The 23,413-nt window shown below is 47.3% G+C and overlaps 2 protein-coding genes across 2 annotated transcripts; both read left to right on the top strand.

Annotated features, from left to right (window-relative positions):
- The first annotated feature begins 97 nt into the window (after nt 1-97).
- SPAG5 (sperm associated antigen 5) lies at nt 98-18,800 on the top strand. Its single transcript, XM_027975234.3, has 24 exons — nt 98-228; nt 481-600; nt 3,993-5,083; nt 5,187-5,361; nt 10,365-10,439; nt 10,674-10,766; nt 10,862-10,996; nt 11,207-11,326; nt 11,449-11,541; nt 11,644-11,757; nt 12,065-12,158; nt 12,310-12,457; nt 12,537-12,639; nt 12,824-12,957; nt 13,414-13,552; nt 16,260-16,371; nt 16,538-16,624; nt 16,888-17,008; nt 17,127-17,238; nt 17,629-17,709; nt 17,870-18,025; nt 18,106-18,180; nt 18,311-18,391; nt 18,611-18,800. The coding sequence occupies exons 1-24, from the start codon at nt 178-180 to the stop codon at nt 18,680-18,682; spliced, it is 3,582 nt and encodes a 1,193-aa protein (XP_027831035.1). The 5' UTR covers nt 98-177; the 3' UTR covers nt 18,683-18,800.
- A 692-nt stretch (nt 18,801-19,492) lies between these two features.
- Nucleotides 19,493-23,030, top strand: ALDOC (aldolase, fructose-bisphosphate C). Its single transcript, XM_015098536.4, has 9 exons — nt 19,493-19,577; nt 20,589-20,710; nt 20,800-21,011; nt 21,126-21,180; nt 21,275-21,435; nt 21,557-21,640; nt 21,874-22,048; nt 22,181-22,380; nt 22,530-23,030. The coding sequence occupies exons 2-9, from the start codon at nt 20,599-20,601 to the stop codon at nt 22,623-22,625; spliced, it is 1,095 nt and encodes a 364-aa protein (XP_014954022.2). The 5' UTR covers nt 19,493-19,577; nt 20,589-20,598; the 3' UTR covers nt 22,626-23,030.
- The last annotated feature ends 383 nt before the right edge of the window (nt 23,031-23,413 follow it).

Genomic DNA, 23,413 nt, shown 5'->3' with positions numbered 1-23,413 from the left:
CAACGCAAGCCCCGCCCTCGCCCGCCGGGCCCGAGTCCGGAGCGGACGCGCCCGCCTGACTCACTGAGGCTTCGCAGCCAATCGGGAAGCACGAAGCAGGTTCAAATAAAGACGGCGGGTAGGCATGGCGTCGTCTCTTACGTGTGGGAGGTATTCGCCCCGCGTTCTGTGTTGAAGATGTGGCGGGTGAAAACACTCAACCTTAGTCTGTCGCCTTCGCCCCAACCGGTGAGCCGAAGGGCCTCATGGAGCGAGAGACCTAGACCGGGGTGTCGGGGTTTGCTGGCTGTGCCGAGCGTCTTGGAAAGCAGAGTCGAGCCTGAGGCGGGGGGCGTGTGGAGTTTTCCGGTCCTGCTGTTCGGAGCACTGGGGTTGGAGCCTACTCTTGTTTATTGCTCGTGAGCTTGTGAGGGAGGGAGGAGAGCTTCTTAGGGCCGGTCGCAGAGCCCAGGCTTACTTTCATGCTCTCTTCTTTCTTAGGGAAAAGCAGCTATGAGAACGCCTCTTCGAGAACTTGCCTTGCAGCCCGACGCCCCCACCAACTCTGGAAAAGGGCCCCCACACTCGCCGACCCCATCACCATGCAAACTGGGGCTGCAGGTGAGATTCGCCAGGCCAGTCTCTCGACTGGGCTCTTTGCCGAGGCCGAGAGCTCAGAGGAACAGAGGGCCAGGGCTGGAACGTAATTAATAACGATAATGAAGTTTTCTGCCTAGGCGACATCCATTTACATCTATTCAGGCCAACAGAGAGGTGCCCTAGGGTCGTTAAAGGAAATCCACTGAGAGCCCACTTCTCTATTTAGGTGTTAGTTTTTATCACCTCCTCCCCCGTTCAGTCTTTACCAAATGTCTCAGAAATACTATCACTTTGATTAGTGGTCTCCTCTTGATAAGGGCTCACTTACGGAGAAGTCAGTCAGCTGCAAGAATGAGCCAATATCCATCCGTTCCCCAGGTAGTCAAACGCTTATTTTTTGCTTATTTGCTTATTTTTCTATTGGGTTGTTATTTCTTTTTCAATGTTTTCTAAGTGTTCTTATTATATTATAGTCATCCTTTGTCATCCTTTTTACCTACTTTATAACTTTCTTTTGATTTTTACCTTTAATCCTGGGGCTATCTAAGAGGGATTCTTGATTTCCAAGTGCTTAAAAACCATTTTGTGTCACCTTTTAAATTTATTTTCTTACATTACGATCAGAGTGTAATCTGTTGTCTTTTTAGCCAAGTATAGGGTGAATTTTTTCTGAGTGTTCTGTGAACATATTAAAAAATGCATATTTACTATTCAAAGAATGTCACATTCTGTTATATCCATAAGCAGATAGTTAATTACCCTGTCCTTGTCCGTTTTTCAGTCTGCCAGATCTGTTGAGTTTTGTGTTATCCTTGTTCAGATTTGGTATCAGTGTAATTTTGGCCTTGTAAAATGGGTTAGGAAGTGTTCTTTTAAATTTTTTGGAGGAGCTTGAGACAAATGGGTATTACGTCTTCTTTGAATGATTCGTAAAATTCACCCTGTGAAATGATCTGGTCCTGGACATTTCTGGAAGTTTTTGAGCATCTCTTCATATGCTTGGAGAAGGAAATAGCAATCCACTCCAGTATGGTTTCCTGGAGAATCCCATGGACAGAGGAGCCTGGCAGGCTGCAATCTATGGGGTCTTAGAGAGTAGGACACGACTGAGTGACTTCACTTTCATTTTTCACTTTCATGCATTGGAGAAGGAAATGGCAACCCACTCCAGTGTTCCTGCCTGGAGAATCCCAGAGACGGGGGAGCCTGGTGGGCTGCTGTCTGTGGGGTTGCACAAAGTTGGACACTACTGAAGCGACTTAGCAGCAGCAGCAGAGTGACACACACTTTCATATGCTTAGTTATCATTCATATATTTTCTTTGGAGAAATATCTATTCAAGTCCTTTACCCATTTTTAAATTGGATTATTTTTGTTGTTGTTGAGTTGTAGGAGTCTTTTGTATATTCTGGATATTAACCCCTTTTCAGATATATGATTTGCAAATGTTTACTCCTTAAGGAATAAATAGGAACTTAATAAACATAGCAAAAGCTTTAAGGTGCATCTTTACATTTCTAAAAGTGTTTAGTTTGTATATTTAGCTTTTGGGCTATGCAGACTGATTTTTTTTTTTCATCATATAGTTTAATTTTGTCTTGTCACAGAAATGCTATAACTTTACATTCTACCTTGTCTGATACTGATATTGCTGCCTCTGCTCGCTTTGTTTTTGTCTGATATCTCTTTGCCATTCCTTTATTTTCTACTTTTTCTTAAGCACTTTGAAATAAAAACTTAAAGATTTGAAATAAAATACTTGAAAGTACATGAAACATGGAGCCTAACAAGTTTGTGTAACGCACACATCATTGTAACCAATACCCAAGGACACTGCTAGAATATCAGAAGCCCTTTTTAGGTCAATCTTACATTTCATCCACTGCTGTAAATTAGAAATTTCATATAAGTCTAACTCTTTCTTTTTTCTTTCTTTTTTTTTAAATAAATAAATAGTCTTTATATCTAAAGCTTCTGAAATATCTTATTGTTCTGGTAATTTAGAAATTTTTTCATTTCGTATCAATCCTGCTTAGAGCTTGGTGAGCTATTTTAATATGCAAACTCAAATCTTTCTTTACCTTAGAGAAATGTTCTTCTAATACTTCTTAATCAGTGCCACATCTATGGGTGTTCTCTTTTCTCCTGGAGACTCTTTTATTCACATGTTAGGTTTACTAGATTTATCTTCCAATTCTCTTAGCTTTTCCCTCAGATTTACACTTCTTTGTATCTTTAAAGGTTTTCTTTTACTTGATTGTTCAGGCCAGCAATTCCTGTCTTAACCCTGATCATCCTCTTTCCATTCATATTATTGAAATTTTTTCTTTAAAAGTAATATTTATTATTTCCATGGGAATTCCCTGGCGATCCAGTGGTTAGGATGCTGCACTTCCACTGCAGGGGGTACAAGTTTGATCCTTGGTAAGGAAACGAATATCTCACATGCCATGCAGCCAAAACAAAACAAAAAAATAATTTAAATATAAATAAATACAAGTAATATTTATTATTTCCAGGAAGTCTTTGTGTGTGTGAGTTGTACTCAGATTTTCTTATATATATTCATAAATTTTTTTTTTGGTGCAAATGGTCATCTCTTTCTTCCATCAACTGTGTTTTGGTAGGGTCTACCTTTCTTAACTATCTCAGAGTTTGTCCTTTTTCTGGCTACTAGATCCACGTAAGTATATTCATATTTTCCTATTGTTGTCCATTGAATCTCAAAACCAGCAGTCCTGCAAGTGGTTGAAAGTTCAGTGGTCTCTTATTCCTGTGAACCACCAATTGAGAGGTTGTCAGTCCCTTATCAGTGCACCAGGAAGAAGTGTTTCTGCAGTTCATTCTCCTCTGCTACAAAGGCTAGAGCTCTTCAGATCCCAAGAGTTGAATGGCTTCTACTCATGTGTTCAGGATAACCTCAGCACTTGTACCCAGGGAGACTAGGTCACTAGCATAGGTTAATGTTGCCCTTTCTCCCAGGAACACATGGATCTCTGTGGGCCAAGTGCTCTCTAACTCTAGCCCCCAATTTATCCTCTGTTCCAAAAAGAAGAAAATCTTACACCAACTCTAGAACTTGAGCCAGGGATCCCTCCTACCCTAGAATTACATTGGAGTTGGGATTGGAGAAGAGGAGGGTCATTTTCAAGCTACCATCTCCACATGACATGGACAGAATATCTTAGCCTTTTTTATACTGTAACTTGGTTCACTTGGAAGGACCCAGAATATCTTCCCAACTTTTCTACTGGGTCTCTTTAGTAAGCAGCAAGGCTTAGCCAAGTTCTTACCTAGGCAAAGGTAATGGGAGCTCTTCCTTTTCTGAGTTCAGACAGTATCCTGAGCCCATAATTATATATTACTAACTAGAATTGACTCTCTTAGTCAACTGCTTTTGTTTTCTTTGGCAGGAAGACAGCAACAACTCATCTCCACCAGATTTTGTCAATGCTAAGAAGACAGACTCCCCTTCAGAACAGTTCAGCCATCCCTCAAAGTGGCTAGAAGCTTATCAACACGAATCAGATGAGCAGCCCCTAAATCTGATTCCCCAAACCAACTCTACTCCCAAAACCTGTGAGAAAGGAGTAGACCCACTGGACAACAATGTGGTTAAAACCATGGTCCTTGTACCTTCTCCAGGGAGACAGCAGCAAGACATTATGCTTGCGGACCGTCTAGATATCATGGCAGAGGGAAACAGCTTCTCTCTAGATGAGCCTCTGAGGCCAGGAGACCTGCTGAGAAAGGGGGTGGCCTTCTGTACGGAAGACAGCTTTTCAGAAACTGTTCCTGGTATGCCTGAGATACCTGCATTTCAGGATCCTCCATCCCAGCTCTTGGAGTCCCCACCAAATCCCTGTTCTGAGCAGCAGCTACATTGCTCCAAGGAAAGCCTAAAGGACAGGAGCACTGAGGCTGAGCCTGAGGACTTAGTTCCTTATGAAAGTAACACCTTGTTGCCTTCCTCCGTGCTCTGGCTTTCCCCTTCAACTGCCTTAGCGGCAGATTGCCCTGTCAGTCATGTGGACCCAGAAGGGGATATTTTAGAGCATAGAGCTATAGAGGAGAAGGAAATGAGCTTTCCCACACTCCCTGAGAACGCTGAATTGGGACATCAAGCACTTGTGTCAGATACAGATGATATTCCATCCACGTGCCCAAGCCCAAATCCTGGAGAAATGGAATCACAGGTGGCTCCTGGGCCATCAGGAAAAGATGCCAGTAGCATTCCTGGCTCCGATGTAGGGCCTTGGATGTCACCCCTGGCCTGGCTGGAAAAAGGTGTCAATACCTCAGTCATGCTAGAAAATCTCCGCCAGAGCTTATCCCTTCCCTCTGCATTTCAGAATGCTGCAATCGGCACTACCCCTTTCTCTGCTTGTTCGGTGGGGACTTGGTTTACTCCCCCAGCACAACAGGAAAGGAGTACAAACACATCCCAGACAGGCCTGGTGGGCACCAAGGACAGTGCTTCTGAGACAGAGCACCTCCTGTGGGGGTAAGTGTCCTGTATCTTTGTGCTCCAGGGCTTCATTTGCCTGGATCCATCACTCCCTTCCCTCTCCCTCTCTTCTTCCCACGTTCTTCTCTTCCTACCACAGCCGTTCTCCAGATCTGACTGCCTTGTCTCGGCATGACCTGGAAGATAACCTGCTGAATTCTCTTGTCATCCTGGAGGTTCTCTCCCGCCAGCTGCGGGACTGGAAGAGTCAGCAGAGTGGCCCTCACCCCAAAGTCCAGGACAGCAGCACACAGACCGACACCTTTCCCAACGAGGTAAGATATTCCTCCTGAAGTGTGGAAGATCTCAGTGGGCCCTCTTCCTTAAAGTAAGTATGAAAGCTGAGGGTCTGGAAGATCCCTTAGGGCTGTGAGTACACACTATACCCCTGGGATACATCAAAAGTTTCCAAGGGAATGTAAGCAAGAAAGGTGTTTTTTTTTTTTTAATTTACTTTAATTGAAAAAAAATTTAATTATCTATTTTAATTGCTTTACAATATTGCTTTGGCTTCTGCCATACATCAACAACAAGGGACGTTTTAAAGGAATTGTTTTCTAGATCTTCATCTTCTAGATGCACTGTTGCCAGATTTTTTTTTTTTTTTGGCCATGCCATGCAACATGAGGAATCTTATTCCCCCGAGCAGGGTTTGAACCCATACCCCCTGCACTGGTAGCCTGGAGTCGTAACCACTGGAATGCTAGGGAGTTCCCTAACATAAATCTTGTACCTATAAGAATGGAAAATAGGCATCAGTTCAGTTCAGTCGCTCAGCTGTGTCCTTCTCTTTGCAACCCCATGGACTGCAGCATGCCAGGCCTTCCTGTCCATCAACAACTCCTGGAGTTTACCCAAACTCATGTCCATTGAGTCGGTGATGCCTTCCAACCACCTCATCCTCTGTCGTCCCCTTCTCCTCCTGCCTTCGATCTTTCCCAGCATTGGGTCTTTTCAAATGAGTCAGTTCTTCGCATCAGGTGGCCAAAGTATTGGAGTTTCAGCTTCAACATCAGTCCTTCCAATGAATACCCAGGATTGACCTCCTTTAGGTTGGACTGGTTGGATCTTCTTGCAGTCCAAGGGACTCTCAAGAGTCTTCTCCAACACCACAGTTCATAAGCATCAATTCTTCGGTGCTCAGCTTTATTTATAGTCCAACTCTCGCATCTGTACGTGACTACTGGAAAAACCATAGCCTTGACTAGACGGACCTTTGTTGGCAAAGTAATGTCTCTGCTTTTTAATATGCTGCCTAGGTTGGTCATAACTTTCCTTCCAAGGAGTAACATCTTTTAATTTCATGGCTGCAGTCACCATCTGCAGTGATTTTGGAACCCCCAAAATAAAGTTTGTCACTGTTTCCATTGTTTCCCCATCTATTTGCCATGAAGTGATGGGACCGGATGCCATGATCTTAGTTTTCTTAATGTTGAGGTTTAAGGCAACTTTTTCACTCTCCTCTTTCACTTTCATCAAGCATAGAATTGTTGCTGAACTGTGTCTTACTGTAGGAATTATAGTAATCCACAGACACATGAACTGGTTAGAGGAGGGCTGGTTTATCCATTTCATTAGTATCAGTGAATGATCTCCAGTAAAATTTTACTAGGTATGTTCATGATTTTAATTATAATAGTGATTCATTTAAAACCGATGAAAATATTTGTCCATCCAAGAGTTTTTTCACGTAAAGTCTTATGGTGAGAGGAATTAGAAAATGTTTTAAATTTGTCTCAATTTAGGTGAACTTTTGTTGTTGTTGCAGAGATCTTGATTTGAAGTGTAAAAATATATTACATTAGGATAAAATTCTGAGAGGCATAAAAATTGAGGTTCAAGGAGAAAAAAGGATGATATAAAATTTCTGACAAAGTGCTTGTGTGTGTATTTTTTAAAAATATCAAACATAATAAATCATGGTATTTGTAATATTTATACCATTGGGTATATTTGGGGGTGATGTAACAGTTTTATTTCAAACTGTCAACATTTACAAGGTGGTGGAAATTACAGCCTTTGAACAATTTAAACATCAGAGTACTCAGTCTTTCAAAATTATTGTAGGAGATACCAGAGGATGACAGTTACAGACCATTGTCCTAGAGGATTCTTGCTGTGACAGCATAGGTTGAGGATGTCAGGGAATGTGTCAGGGAAGGAACTGAGACCCTCTGTATTATGGCTGTTGAGGTAATAGGGGCTGCTGCTAAGAAGAGATGGTCTCAGAAATTCCCTGGCAGTCCAGTGGTTAGGACTCTATGCTCTCACTGCCGAAGGCCTGGGTTCAATCCCTGGTTGGGGAACTGAGATCCCACAAGCCACTCAGCTCGGCAAAAAACAAACAAACAAAGAAAAGTCTTCTCTGGGTTGAAAATATCCTCAGTGACTTTACCTTTTGCCAAAATCCTGGAAACCACAGGCTCATCATTCTTCCAGCTGCTCAGTTTCTCTCCTGTGTTTTCTTATTTTTGTATCCTTTCCTCTGGTCCTTGACCTTGTTCTCCACTACCCTGAGTTGACCATCTGTACCTTGAAGCTTGCCAAATCCTTTGAGAGACCACTGAAGCAGAACCAAAGAGAGGAAATGACAGTACCTTCAGCCATTCCCCATCACAGTTTCATGTCTTGGCTGCCTCATTGATGCTAATCTCATCACTGGCCTGACTGCCCAGCCCTAAGCAGTGTGCGTGCCCTGTTCCAGGGCTCAGTGGGGGACTCCATGTCCTTACTGTAAAACACAGGAGGAGGGAGGCCTGCTGGGGCCGGGGGTGGTGGATGCCAGGAGATCTGCCTCCTTTCATCCAGACTGCTGCAGCGTCGTGACTCAGCACTGCTGTTCCAGCACTAGGCTTTTCCCTAGGCGATGTATGTCTTGCAGTGGTAATGAAGGCTTCCCACTTTTCTCTTGGAACTGTGAAGTTTCTCTATGGCTCTACTGCCTTTGAGATCACAGTTATCTACTTCACATAGCACACCATGATTTTCATCTGCTCCAAGATAGTGAACAGACCTTAGAGATTACGAAAATTAAAATGACTGGTAAATAAATATTTGAGAAGGTTACCATTTTTGATAATCAGATAAATGCAAATTGTACATGAAATGCTATTTTCTTCTGACAAAATAGCAAAGAATAAAACTGGTGGTAAATATTGTCCCATCATCAGTAAGGCATAAATTGGTTGAACCTTTTTTTAATGCTTTAAAACAGTTATATTTAACATTATTATTAAACCTTTTTTTTCCCTCTTGTTTGAACATTATGCCTTTAAATGGGATCACTCTTTCTGCTGCTTCTGCTAAGTCACTTCAGTCGTGTCTGACTCTGTGTGACCCCATAGACAGCAGCCCACCAGGTTCCCCTGTCCCTGGGATTCTCCAGGCAAGAACACTGGAGTGGGTTGTCGTTTCCTTCTCCAATGCATGAAAGTGAAAAGTGAAAGTGAAGTCGCTCAGTCGTGTCTGAATCTTAGCGACCCCATGGACTGCAGCCCACCAGGCTCCTCCGTCCATGGGATTTTCCAGGCAAGAGTACTGGAGTGGGGTGCCATTGCCTTCTCCACCCTTTCTAAGGGCAGTTTAAACTGCTTAAAGCAGTTCAAACTTTTTAACCCAGTAACTCCACTTCTAGGTGTATATCCTAAGGGGGAAAAAATTCCGCATACAGATGATAACTTTAAAAACATGAGAAAGAAAATAATGGTACATCCATAAGATGTAGATATTCTACAGTTATTTAAAAATATGTTCATGAGGAGTTTTTTTGTTTTTGTTTGTTTGTTTGTTTTTTGCCATGCCTTGCTGCATGTAGGATGTTAGTTCCCTGACCAGGGATCAAAACCGTACTCCCTGCAGTGAAAGCACAGAGTCCTAGCCATTGGACTGCCAGGGAGGTCCCTTGAAGAGTTTTTAATAGCATGGAAAAATAAGTTTAATGTAAGTTCATGGTAAAAGGAAATCATGTTTCACCTCTCAGAGGTTTTGAGGTGAAGTAAAATATCAGCAGAAGTTAAAAATAAGTGATACTCCACTTTGATAGGTCTTCCTAAAGTACATATTCCTAGTCTCAGGCTCTCAATGAGGAGAGTGAACATAAACTCAGAGCTAAATGACATTAGTATAATAAAATTAAGTAAGAAAAGCAGGACCCTAATTTTATTTATCTTTATTTATCCACAAATAAATTTTATTTATTGAGATATCTCAATCTCAAAATCAATTGTGTTTTTTCTTAAGCATTACTGTCTTTCATCAAATCTAAGACACTATCAATTTAAAAAGCATACCAATGTCAGTGGTGTTAAAATGTAAAAAGACAGTCATCTTAGAATTTACTGAATATGGTAATTTCCTTCTAAATCTGTAGTCTACAACTTTTTTCATCCTGACACCTGAGGGAGGTAATAGATTCATCAGTTACAGCAAATCCCTATAGCAAGGAAATCTGGTGTGGAAGTATATTGAAATCTCTCGGGGTAAATGCTGTACTGTTGGTTGAGAATCACAGCTCTCAGTGGTGAAAGTAATAATGAATCTTTTTCCATTCTGTTCACTTTTCCATTTCTAAAATTTTATAGTAAACACATTATCAGAAAAAAGTTATTTTGAATTTTATTTATTTATTCAGTTTTGGCTGGGCTGAGTCTTCACTGCTCCATGGGCTTTCTCTAGTTGCAGCAAGTGGGGGCTGCTCTCAAGTTGTGGCGCGTGGGCTTTTCACTGCGCTGGCTTCTCTTGTTACAGAGCACAGGCTCTAGGCATGAGGGCGTCAGTAGTTGTGACACATGGGCTCAGAAGTTTCAGCCTGCAGGCTCCAGAGCACAGGTTGTGGCCCAGGAGCGTAGTTGCTCTGTGGCAAGTGGGATCTTCCCGGATCAGCGATCAGACCCATGTCTCCTGCATTGGCATGTGGATTCATTACCACCGAGCCACCAGGGAAGCCCCCCCCAATTTTTTTTTTTTTAAATTTTACTTTACAATACTGTATTGGTTTTGCCATACATTGACATGAATCCGCCACGGGTGTGCATGAGTTCCCAATCCTGAACCCTCCAAAAATACTTTTTAAAGTAATTTTAGATTAGTTTTAATTAAAAAAGTAATTTTGTTTTTAACCTACCTCTGGATTTTTTTCTAGCTTGGCTTCATCAAGCTGTGAGCTTTGCTCCTGCCTTTAATGGGAAGGGCTCCTGTATATTAGTGGGTGGGAGGGGGCACAAGGTGCTGGCAGTGCATATCGTTTGTGCAAAAGGAACAACCCTGTTTCTCTGGCTAGATAAGTAAGAAACCTCAGCATCTTCAGGAGAGCCAGGAGGTTGGACAGGCTCTGCAGCAGGCCAGGAATGTCATGGTAAGTGTTGACTGACCTTAGATCGTTGCTGGGTCCCCTGTGAAAATCAAGAATGAAGTGGTGAGCAGATGATGGTACTCAAACGTGGGAGTGAAAAGAGGTTTCCTTTTGTTAAGGACATCTCTTCCTTATTGGGAGCTTGAAATTGGGGTCAGTGGCTTTCCTCCAGTGTCCCTGCTTGCTTCCTGCTGAATACCTGTATTTGATCTAGCCTAACCTCCTCTCCCTCTACAGCAATCATGGGTGCTCCTCTCTAGAGAGCTGATATCCTTGCTTCACCTGTCTTTGCTGCACTTAGATGAAGATAAGACTGCTCTGAGTCAGGAGGTAAGCAGCATAAAGATGGAGGCAGAGGCCTCTGGTGGGACTGAAATTCAGCCAAAGAAAGAAACCAGACACAGTATCTGATTCTTATCTTACAGACTCGGCGTGCAGAAACCTTGGTGTCCTGCTGTTTTGATGTGTTGAAGAAATTGAAGGCCAGGCTTCAGAGCCTCAAAGCAGAAAGGGAGGAGGCAAAGCACAGAGAGGAACTGGCCCTCAGAGGCAAGGATGCGGTAAGGTGTCAGGCTTTGGTTCCTGGATGAGGGAGGTCTCTTCCTAAGGTTCGTGCAGGAATACAAATTGACTAGAGTCACAGATGGGTGGCCTGAGAACTGCCTGCCCTGAGGAGTAATGAACTCAGCTACTGGTGTGACGGGTAGTTAACGGTTTTTTGTGCTGTTTCCTTCTGTACACGATGTCCTCACTGTCTCTTATTTAAACAGGCAGAGACAGTGCTAGAGGTCTTCTGTGCACACGCCAGCCAGCGCATCAGCCAACTGCAACAGGACCTGGCATCCATGGGGGAATTCAGAGGCCTTTTGAAGGAGACCAAGACCCAACTGGTAGTTGAGGGCATCTTCTTTCCTGGGATCCACGTAGACACACTGGGAAGGGGGGTCATGTACCCATGCTTCCCTGTATCCAATGGGAAGGGGCACCTCCATTGGCAATCCTTCTCATGTAGGTAGGGCTTCACACTGAGCAAGAAGAGTTGGCTCAACAGACAGCGAGTCTTACTTCAGCCTTGCAACAGGACTGGATAGCCATGCAACTGGATGTGAGTATCGGCGGGCATTATACTGCTCCTCTGCTCACAGTCAGCCCTGTTAGAAGTCTTTTCTCAAGCGTGCTCTCTTGACCTCTTTGCCTCCCCCGGTAGTATGTAACATGGACAGCTCTGCTGAGCCGGTTTCGACAACTCACGGAGAAATTTACAGCCAAGAGCCGGCAGACCCTGCAGGAACGTGATGCTGCAATTGAGGAAAAGCAGCAGGTACATGGGAGAGGGGACTGCTTAGGCCTGGTTTCCTCCTCCTCCTCCATAGAAGGCCTTTCTGATGAGCCTCTCCCCCTAGACCTGTCTTCTTTCCATCGGTGGCTTTGGAGACCAGCCAGTCCCTTTGCTGTTAGGTGGCCTTCCATACCTTCATCAGCTTTTCTCCTGTTAATAAGGGTTAGACTTATTTGCTACAGTGAACAAGGAGAGATTGGCTGTCCTGTCTGGAAAGAGTAACTGGACTAAGTCTTGGGACTTCTGATTCAGGAGGAACTGTGGGAAGAAAACTATCTTTTTCTCCTAGGTTTCCAGGGAGCTGGAACAAGTCTCTTCCCAATTAGAGGACTGCAAAAGCCAATTAGAACGACTGGAGTTGGAAAACAGTCGCCTGGCAGCAGGTGTGCATGGGTGCAAGCAGTTGTACCCTGCTGAGGCTTGGGGTGTGGCAGCGGAGCAAGCAGCTGCTCTAGAGCACTTGTTTTGGAGCAGAGGCGTGGGGCAGTTTGGGCCTGCTGACCACATGTCGTCACTGGGATCCTTTTGGCCTAGATCTCCAGGCTCAGCTGCAGATTCTGGCCAGCACAGAGAGTCAGCTAAAAGTGCTACAGAGTCAGCATGCCCATTGTACCCAGGACCTGGCCATGAAGGACGAGTTGCTCTGCCGGCTTACCCAGAGCAGCGAGGAGCAGGCTGCTCAGTGAGTTCCTGTTGGGCTGTGGTGGCGGTAAGCACCCAGAACAGGGGACCAGTGGAATCTCACACAAGGTCTCTGGCAGATGGCAAAAGGAAGAAATGGCGCTAAAACACGTGCAGGCAAAGCTGCAGCAGCAACAGGCGGTCTTGGCCAAGGAGGTGCAGGACCTGAAGGAGACCCTGGAGGTAAGTAAGGTGGCCTGGGGCAGGGGGGCTGGCAGGAGTGTGACAGTTCCCTGATGGTACCAATGTGAGGTTTGAGACTGGACTGGAAGCCTCTGATCCCAGGACTCTGTAAAGTGTCCCACTTGGATGCATTTCCCCACCCTGCCACGCCTCCTTGCCTTCCTTCTTTCTCCTGTCTCCCCAGTTTGCTGAACAGGAGAATCAGGTTGCTCACCTGGAGCTGGGCCAGGTTGAGTGTCAGTTGAAAACCACGCTGGAAGTGCTCCGGGAGCGCAGCATGCAGTGTGAGGGCCTCAAGGACACCGTGGAGAATCTGAAGTAAGATCTCTACCTCTCGGTGCTTCCCCCTGAGGACTTCTTTCCCAGGCCCGCTTCTGGAAGCGGAAGTCTCCAAGAAGGGAATTGTACCAGGGTCCGAGAGCCTCTTGTTTCTCGCTTTGAATGCAGTTCTGTGGGGGCAGTTTGGGGAAGTGTTCGGAGAAGGTCACCTGGTGTTTGGCCATCTTCTCTGTTCCTTTCTTATTGTTGTTTAGTTGCTAAGTTGTGTCTGACTCTTTCTGACCCCATGGATGGTAGTCCACCAGGCTCCTCTGTCCATGGGATTTCCCAAGCAAGAATACTGGAGTGGGTTGCCACGTCCTTTTCCAGGGGATTTCCCGACCCAGAGATTGAACCTGTATCTCCTGCATTGCAGGAGGATTCTTTACCTCTGAGCTATGTAGGAAGCCCTTCCTTATTTCAAGGCTAAAATTCCTTATATCCTTCCTATTTCAGGGTTAAACTAGCCAGCATCGTAGCAGAAACACAGCAGCAAGACCTGGAGAAGATGTGCCAGTATTCCCAAGAGCTGGGGGTGCTGACGGAGCAACTCCATAGCCTGACCCTCTTCCTACAGACGAAACTAAAGGAGAAGGTGGGATACGGGGTTTCCTTCTCTTCCCTTACAGTCATATCTTCAAATAAAGACAGTTTTATTTCTTCCTTCCCTGTCTGTAAACCTTTTATTCCCTTTCTTACTGCATTAGCTAGAACTTCCCCCACAACGCTGAAAAGGATTCAAGTTGAGGAAGTTCCCCTCTAATCTTGGTTTACTGAGGGTTTTTCCAATTGTATCTTTATTGTATAGAATGGTCTTCCTAAAATACTGTTCCATTTCTGTGACCTTCAGTGACTTTCAGTTGCCTACAGGATATCTTCAGCCTGTTGTCTGTCTCCTTCTTTCCTATTATGAGCTCTTTACTCCCACTAGACTGCCTACACACTACACACACATCTCATTTCCATTCTTACCTGGATGCAGGCTGTTACCATGTTCATTCTCCTCTGTCTTCAAACTGGAAATGTCTTTTCCTTCCTATTAAAATCCTCTCTGGTTCACTTTCTTTGAAATGTTCCCAAACATCAGTGGACTCAGTGATCTCCTGCTGTATTTCTCATGAGCTTACTCTCCTTTTGCACTTGTATTAATTTTCCTTGGATGTTTGGTCTTTCTGCTAGACTGTGTTTATAGCAAGCAGAAGTTTAGCATTGCTTCTTTGGCTTCCCCACAGTGCACACTGCAGAGTAAATGGTGGATATCTTTCAGACTGCAGAGTTAATTAGCTTATTCAACAGTTAAGGGCAGAGCCAGAATCCTGAAATCAAATTGCTTATGAGCTGACCCCATTCCCCAGCGTGTGATAAGCACAGAAATCTAGTCTTGGGAAGACAGACAGATATAAATATGTCATTTTGACTTGTGATTGTGATAGAAGGTTGTATGGCCACAGAGAAAGGAGCATCAGCTTTAGTTTTGAGAGTTAGGATGTCGTCTCAGAGCAGGTGATTCTTGGGCAGAGTCTTGAGGTTAGAAGTTTGTAGAGCAGGGGTGGGTATACAGGAAGGCCCACCAGGCAGAAGGAACAGCATATGAAAGTCATAGAGGCATTAGGGGTACTTTTTGTAGTGTCTACCCTGTGACAAGGCCTGGGTCAGGTGCTGGGCTAACCAGGTGAACAAGGCCAAGGCTCTGCTCATATGGAATGTGGTGAGTTTGGGGCCTGGGAAGTAGCCCTTTATAAGTGGATTATAGAAGCTATGTGGGGCAGGGATGACAAGGGGAAGAGGCTGGAGAAGTAGGCAGGAGGCCAGATTTTTGAAGACTTGAACTAATAGCGATTATAGAAGGGATATGGAGGAGGGGATGGATTGAATGAATTCAATACATATTTAGGAAGTAAAGGTAATAGAGGGCTTCTCTGGTGGCTCAGCAGTAAAGAATCTGCTTACAATGCAGGAGATGTGGGTTAGATCTTGGGTTGGGAAGATCCCCTGGAGAAGGAAATAGGCAACCCACTCCTGTATTCTTACCTGGGAAATCCCATGGACAGTGGAGCCAGGAGGGCTACAGTCTGTGGGGTCATAAAAGAGTCGGACATGACTTAGTGATTACATAACAACAGAAGGTAATAGAATATGGTGACCAGTTTGATATAGGAGTAAGGTGAAAGAGTGACTGATGATCTTTTTTGCTGGAAAGATGGCAACACTCTATAGAACTGAGATTGGCAGACTTTTCCTGTAATGTGCAATGTGATAAATATTTTCAGTTTTGCGAGGTATGTGATCTCTGTCTCAGCTACTCAACTCTGCCTTTGTAGCTCAGAAGCAGCCATAGAGAGTATGTAAATACATGGATGTGGCAATGTTTCAATAAAACTTTATTTACAAAGACAGGTGGCAGGCCAGATTGAAACCACAGGCTGTAATTTGCTGCCTCCCTGCTCTAGGATCTTAAATACAAGTGGGGTGGGGCAGGAAAAATGGTTAGCTCAGCTTTATACATAGTAAATTTCAGGTGAACCGTGGAGCAATCTGGTAGATTTTTCACAGGCAGTTGAGCCTTTGGACCAGGAGATTGGGGAAAAGTCCAGTTGTAGAGAGACAGATTGAAGGGTCATCAGTGTAGAAGTGGATGCTTCTGTGGAGCTCCTGAGGTGAAGCCATGTGGGGAATGAATTAGAGTGTAAAGGGGATCAAGTATGAACCAGAAGGAGCCCACAGTTAAAGATAGACCTCCGCACAGAGAGAAGAAATAGCCAGAAAGGTATGAGTCCTACCTGTGAAGCAAAGTTATGTCACAAAAGCTAAGAAAATGAAATTTCCAATAGAACATGGTCATTGGTTATTACATAGGTCAGGTGAAATAAGATCTGAAAGGAGTCCACTGCATTTGAAAGTAAGGCTGCCCTTGGAGCACAAAATAATGAGGATGCCTTTGGTGTTCCAACAATGGTGGAATGGTGGGCAGAATCCTGTGTGTAGTGGCCCAGGGATTCCATAGATGGTGAGAATTTAAGGCAAGAAATGTAATCTTTTCTTTCTTTTATTTAAATTGAAGGGAAAGAGAAAAGGCAGTAGCTGAAAGGGTACTTAAGGTAAAAAGAAGGCTTTTTAAAAAAAAATTACTGTTCTAGTGAGAGAGAATTAAGTTCAGGGAGAGGAACTAATGGAAAAGTTGAAGATAGAGAAGAGAGGTGATAGAACAGCATTCCCACGGAGATGGCTAGTGAGTACCTGTAAGTTCAGGGAACTCAACTAACCCTGAAAAGCAGCTGACATTTTTTCTCCTTTGCCCTCAGGCTGAACCAGAGACCCTCCCGATAAGCACAGCCAGTGCTCTTTCCCAGGAACACCCTCCGCCCAGTGACAGCACCTTCTTGGGAAGTGCCCAGACAGCAGAGGCAGATGAAGGTTAAAGGCCCTGGAATTGAAGGGTGGGAAAGTTGGGACCCTGCTCCTGGTATCTTCAGCTGTTGAAGATGCTGCCAACAGACCCCTTCTCTCCCGGCTTCTGTGGTGGCAGATCCTTGACGGGGCCACCAGAGGGGCCCTCTGCCACAGTTGTTTTTTGTTTCAGACCCAGAATCCACTCCTGTGCCCTTGCTTGGAAGTGACAAGAGTGCTTTCACCAGAGTAGCATCAACAGTTTCCCTTGAGCCTACAGGTTAGGATGGGCTCCAGGGATCCTGCCTCATTTCTAGATCTGGTTGTGATGATAAAGGCTAAAGCAGTGAGAAGTGCTTTGCTCTAAAAACCTCAATTCAATTTGGGCTTATTTCAGTTCTGCCTTTGGGGGATCGGTAATGTTCCAGATATTCAAATCCTATGGGTGGGGAACATGGATAAGAGTGGAAGAAGTGATGGCTATGTACTCCTTCCTTCTGGAGCTAAAGGGCTTTGCCTCTTATCTAGTACTTTCTCTTTCAGAAAGCCCAGACATTGAGAAGAGCCTGGCAGAAATGGGTACTAAGACTCTGGAACTTCAGAGCCTGTGTTCCTTGTTGCAGGAGTCTAAAGAAGAGGCTGTCAGGACTCTGCAGCAAAAGATGTAAGTGGAGTGCAGTCTTAGTGAGAGAGGGCAGGTCATGTGAGCAGCCCCTTAATGTCAAGGGCCCAGCCAGCTCCTGGTGGGGGCAGGAATAATACTGAATTTTTCCCTCCCTTAGATGTGATCTGCAGGCTCAGCTGCAGGCCCAGGAAGAACAGCATCAGGAAGCCCAGAAGGCAAAGGAAGCGGACATAGAGAAGCTGAACCAGACCTTGTGCTTGCGCTACAAGGTGGAGGAGGGGCCTGGAAGTGAAGCCATGAGGAACTGGGGCAGCTGTGCGGGCCCACTGGGAGCTGCTGTCTCTCCAGGAATCTGGGTGGTGGGGATTTTCCAACTATTGCCCTAGTTTTGCCCTTCCTGGGGTTAGACAATTCACATATTTGGGAACCAGCTATAGGCTGACCCATCTTCCAGGCTGACCTAGAAGTCAGGAACTCCAGCAGAGCTCTCTCTACAGGGAAATGTGCCTGGCCTGACCTAGCCCTAGAGGAAGAATTGGAATGTTGGTAATTGGTATCACCTGGACTAAGCATGAGTCAGGCGTGAAATCTTATCTCTTGGCAAGGGCTGCAAAGAAGCCAGCTCTCCCACTGCCTTCTCACCTCCTTTTCTCTCTCAGAATGAAAAGGAACTCCAGGAAGTGATACAGCAGCAGAACGAGAAGATCCTGGAGCAGATAGACAAAAGCGGCGAGCTCATAGTACGTTCGTCATGATGCCTGGCCTCTGCCTTCTGTGTCACTATAGCCAGGGTCCCAGATGTGGGAATTGGGTCCCCTGGTCTACCCTTGCTCACCACATGGGGTAAGGATGGAGAGGACCTTTGAGCGCTACTAGATACCTCTCCGTTCTCATCCCCAGAGGCTTAGAGAGGAGGTGACCCAGCTCACCCGCTCCCTTCGGCGTGCAGAGACAGAGACTAAGGTGCTCCAAGAGACCCTGGCAGGCCAGCAGAACCCTGACTGTCAGCCCATGGACACGAACTGGATCCAGGAGAAAGTGTGGCTCTCCCAGGAGGTGACTCAGAGTTAAACAAAGAGCCGGGCAACTGGTGGGGACCTTAGGCTTTGCCCCTACTCATCTGAACGTATCTACAGGTGGACAAACTGAGGGTGATGTTCCTGGAGATGAAAAATGAGAAGGCAAAACTCACGGTCAAGTTCCAGAGCCACGTAAGGATTTCCATGCCATTCCAGGGCTGTTTCCCATCTCCCCTAGCAAGTTCCCTGCCATGTCTACCTTTCCCCACAAGCTATGTCATTCTTTTAAGGATAGAACTTATGCAGCCTATTTGTTTTTTAGAGAAACATCCTGGAAGAGAATCTGCGGCGCTCTGATGAGGAGTTAAAGAAACTAGATGATACTGTTCAGCATATTTATGAGGTAAAGGAGGCATTGATGCAACTTAGGTACTTGGCATAAGGCCTGGCTGGGGGTACTGATCAGCATAGCTCTGATTCCCAGCCTGTGCTGAGAGCTGGGCCCTGATTCACTGTTGTGGGCTTCTCTGTGGCTTCCATTTTCTCCCCTCTAAGGGTGTTTCTTAGGCCTGGTGCTTCCTGGCCTGTGACCCTGAGCTGCCTTTTCTGAATCTCTTTCCAGACTCTGCTGTCCATCCCAGACGTCGTGAAGGGTTGCAAGGAGCTACAAGGATTGCTGCAATTTCTGAGCTAAGAAACTGAAAGCTGGAGTCTGTTGCAACCCTTTTTACCTGCAACACTCCGTTACCCCAACATCAGGACCAATTGGCTTAGAGCCAGCTCTGTTTATAAAATAAAGTATATTTAATGTATTTCTTCAGGCTCACTGAATCTTATTTCTTGGGTGGGAGGTGGGTAGATGAGCTCAGGGGGAGGCAGCTTGGTCCTTTTGCCTGGGCTCCCTACCTCAACACACCCCTCCCAATGCATCCAGAGCCACAGCCAGCTCCTGACTCCTTTTCTTGCTTCCCCAAATACTCTGGGCACTGGACTACTTGTTCCCTGGCTCACTGCCTGGTGGGAAACAGACAAGGCTTCATTCTCTTACCTTCTCCATCCCCCTCTGGGGTAGCCCTGGTGAATAAGGGGGTGAGGACAGAGAACCCTCTGCCCTGGACTCGCGCACTGTTGCCGCCTGTGTTCCACCTACCCTATCTATGATAATTGTTTACGGTGACTCTCCTTCATCAGACCAGGATACATCCCCAACAGCCAGCACAGTCCTCTGCACAAGGCCACCCTGGCAGGAATCGGAACAAGGCCATTTCCTGCCAGGGTGGCCTTTCCGCTGGTGTCTGGGCTCCGCGAGGTAGGAGGAGGACAGTCTACAACCACCTCCGAGAGATCCCGGCAGAGTCAGTCACTCCACCTCATCGCAGTGCCTCCGTGGGCCCCCTCACCGCGCGCTCCAGTCCTGGGAGGGGGCGTGGCCAGGGCGGGGAGGGGAGAGGCCCCGCCCTCCGGGCGGGAGTCACGTAGCTCTGCGGCAGCCGCAGCCTCATTTACAGAAGCCGGGGCTGGAGCCGCAGCTGTCGCGGATCTGAACGCGAGCTGTTCCTGTGGCTGCGCAGCTACCTCGCTGCGGACAGGTGAGCCCCTAGAGTTGCTCAGCATCTCCGCTTGCTCTCCCTGACTTTTGCCTCTGCCATCCTTGCCCTGCTCCTGCGGGGCCCTGGATGTGCCTTCTCGACTCTCTCCTTTCTGTCCACTCCACAGCTCAGCTTCTCCCACAGCACCCCTTCCTTTTAGCTCTGATGCAGCTTTTCCGATTCCAAATCTTCCTCTGCCGGCTGGACTTTTCCTTGGTGTTAGCCTCTTCCACCCAAACCGTTTTAACCTCAGCCGGCTTCCTCTCCTAGCTGAGTTCCCTCTCCAGTTCTCCTGCCTTCACGGTCCGCCTGAGCTAGGTCCTTCTCCTTGGCTAGTTAGCCTGTCTCACCATCATCTCCCCATAGGTCTCCTCCCTCCTTATCCTGAATCTCTTCCTCCCTTTCAATCCTGAGCCTCTGCTCCCATTCCTGTTAAGGAATACAGAAGAGGTTATGGAAGCTCGTGGTCATTGTTTTTTGTTTTTTTTTTCACCACTGCTACTCCCTACCCCCACCCTTTCCTCCAGAAGCTGAGGGAAGAGGGATGATGGGTACTTTTGCCTCATTCTGAAGCCTCAGAAGTGCACCTTCCCTCAGGGCCCTGCTGAGTGAGGATGAGAAAAAGGAAATTGGAATGGCCAGGGCTTTTGCCTACCTGAAGAATGGGCCAAATTCAGTGAAAGAAAGACTGGCATCTTTATTGAGGCAGTATTTTCATAAGAAGACCTGTAGCTTTGGGGCTGTTCACCTCCCCACCCCTACCCTGGGGCTGGGAAGGGTGCCCGTCAGGGACAAAAGGAGATGTGGGAACTGGGGCCCCGAGCCTGTTAGCTGCCCGAGAGACTGGTGCCATGTTGACGTCCAGGACTTGCGCCAAGGACTGCAGCTCTGTTCCCAATCGTTGCTTGTTGGGGTGGAAGGAAGAGGCCATTTGGCCCACATGAACAGGAGAGGAAGCAGAGGGGGTAGGGTGGGTGGGGTCCAGCATTTATACCTGTCTCCATTCCACAGAACTGTCACCATGCCCCACTCGTACCCAGCCCTTTCTGCTGAGCAGAAAAAGGAGTTGTCCGACATTGCCCTGCGGATTGTGGCCCCAGGCAAAGGCATTCTGGCTGCAGATGAGTCTGTAGGTAGGTGGGGCCCTGCGGTCAGGTGGGGAAGAGGTGGCCAAGGAGCTTGGGGATGACCTTGCCACCCTGCTTTGTTTGCCCCTCCCCAGGCAGCATGGCCAAACGGCTGAGCCAAATCGGGGTGGAGAACACTGAGGAGAACCGCCGGCTGTACCGCCAGGTTCTGTTCAGTGCCGATGACCGTGTGAAGAAGTGCATCGGCGGTGTCATCTTCTTCCATGAGACACTCTACCAGAAAGACGATAATGGTGTCCCCTTCGTCCGCACCATCCAGGATAAGGGGATTGTCGTGGGCATCAAGGTGCAGCCACTGGCCCTAGATGGGGGCTGAGCATGAAAATAGGTGTGTGTGCGTGTGCAGGGTGGCAGACAGGGTCCTGCCTGGGTTCAGTTCTGTGCCTGTGTTTCCCTTCAGGTTGACAAGGGTGTAGTGCCTCTAGCCGGAACTGATGGAGAAACCACCACTCAAGGTACAGGAGGGGTGGGCTTCAGGACCACAGAGCTGTTGGGTGGCTGCTGCTGGCAAAGAGGAACAGAATAATGAGGTTGGCACTCTGCCTACAGGGCTGGATGGGCTTTCGGAGCGCTGTGCCCAGTACAAGAAGGATGGCGCTGACTTCGCCAAGTGGCGCTGCGTGCTGAAAATCAGTGAGCGCACACCCTCAGCACTTGCCATTCTGGAGAATGCCAATGTGCTGGCCCGCTATGCCAGCATCTGCCAGCAGGTGGGCCTATGTGTGTGTGAGGTGGTCAGATGGGTGTTCTGTGTCTGGTGGCAAGGGGGTTCCATGGCTTTCTTCCATCCCACCTCCTGCCCCTCCTAAGCTACTCTGCTCTTACCTGCAGAATGGGATTGTGCCTATTGTGGAACCTGAGATTCTTCCTGATGGAGACCATGACCTCAAACGTTGCCAGTACGTTACAGAGAAGGTGAGTCCGCCCCGGGCACAGACATACACCACAGGGAGAACTTGACAGGGAGCCTGTGCTCCACAATCCCTGGCTCAGATGCAGGCACTTTCCTCAAGCACATTTTTACTTAACCCCAGAACGTACCTGTGAGTCTGACCTGTATCCACTCTCACAGTTATACCCACTTTCCCCTAGGCAGGGAACATAATGGCAAGGGCCCAGAACCTTAGTCAACCTCCTCTGATCCCCAGGTCCTGGCTGCTGTGTACAAGGCCCTGAGTGACCATCACGTGTACCTGGAGGGCACCCTGCTCAAGCCCAACATGGTGACCCCTGGCCATGCCTGCCCCATTAAGTATAGCCCAGAGGAGATCGCCATGGCAACTGTCACTGCCCTGCGTCGCACTGTGCCCCCGGCTGTCCCAGGTACCACTGTGATTCCAAAGCTGTCCCTATCCCTAAGACCCATTCTCAGGTTCTTCTTGTGGCCTCCGGAAGTCCCTTACCCTGGAAAAATAAGGAGCGATCGATTGGTTTGTCTCCTCTTCTCTGTCCTAGGCGTGACCTTCCTGTCTGGGGGTCAGAGTGAAGAAGAGGCATCTCTCAACCTCAATGCTATCAACCGATGCCCCCTTCCCCGGCCATGGGCCCTCACCTTCTCCTATGGGCGTGCCCTGCAGGCCTCTGCACTCAATGCCTGGCGAGGGCAACAGGACAATGCTGGGGCTGCCACTGAGGAGTTCATCAAGCGGGCCGAGGTTGGGAGCTAAAGGTGGTGGGTGGGGAGGTGGGGTGTAGCTAGGCAGGCGGCAGCCCAGAGGCTCTAGCCTGGACAGGGTCAGGAACCTGTGGACTGGGTCAGGAACCTGTGGACTGGGTCAGCCTACTTACTCCCCTCCTTTTGCAGGTGAATGGGCTTGCAGCCCAGGGCAAGTATGAAGGCAGCGGAGAAGATGGTGGAGTGGCAGTGCAGTCCCTCTACGTTGCCAACCACGCCTACTGAGTACCCCTCCACACCACAGCCCTTGGCCCAACCACCTGCGCCCAATTTTGCCTGTAGTTATGGCCAGGGCCAAGTAGCCTTGCAGAGCAGAGATGCCTCCATCCAGCACTGAGTCGTCTTCCTTTGTTCTCCTCCCCTCCCCTCTCAGACTGCTGCACCTGGGACCATTGGATGGGAGGATAGGGAGCCCTCATGACTGAGGGCAGGAGAACTTGCTAGAAGTCAGAGCAGGATGCCTGGGTCTCCCCCCAGCTTCTGCCACCCCCTACAATTTTCCCATGATGGGGTTGCTTCTCCTGGGGCTGTGCCTGCCCGCCCTCTCTTCTGGGGTCAGAGGGTAGGGCGGCAGCGCTGACTCATGCTTTGTGCGCATACCACATAGCAAATAAATGGTAGCAAACCATGCTACTTTGTCTGCATTTTTTACATATCTAATTTCACCCCCCAGTTTCTGATCTCTGTAGTGCCTCTGAGCCATCTTGGACTGTGGAGGTGGAAAGGGTGGATTTTGTTTTACTGGGCATTAAGTTTAGGGGGAGGGGCACATCCAGTCACCATTCTCAGCTCAGGCTCTTGTTGATGTCTGAGGCTGGAGCGAGGAGGTATGGAGGGCTGTGAGTCTTTCAGGAACTGCCACTTTAGAGGCACTTGACTGCAGGTGCAGAAGAACGGAGTGAGGCTGTGCTGTGCTTAGTCACTCAATCGTGTCCAACTCTTGGCAACTCCCATGGAATGTACCCTGCAAGGCTCCTCTCTTGTCCATGGGGATTCTCCAGGCAAGAATACTG

This window comes from Ovis aries, chromosome 11 (assembly GCF_016772045.2).
Source record: "Ovis aries strain OAR_USU_Benz2616 breed Rambouillet chromosome 11, ARS-UI_Ramb_v3.0, whole genome shotgun sequence".
Lineage (NCBI taxonomy): Eukaryota > Metazoa > Chordata > Mammalia > Artiodactyla > Bovidae > Ovis > Ovis aries.
Note: the sequence above shows the minus strand (reverse complement) of the source record. Positions and strands in the feature narration are given on the sequence as shown.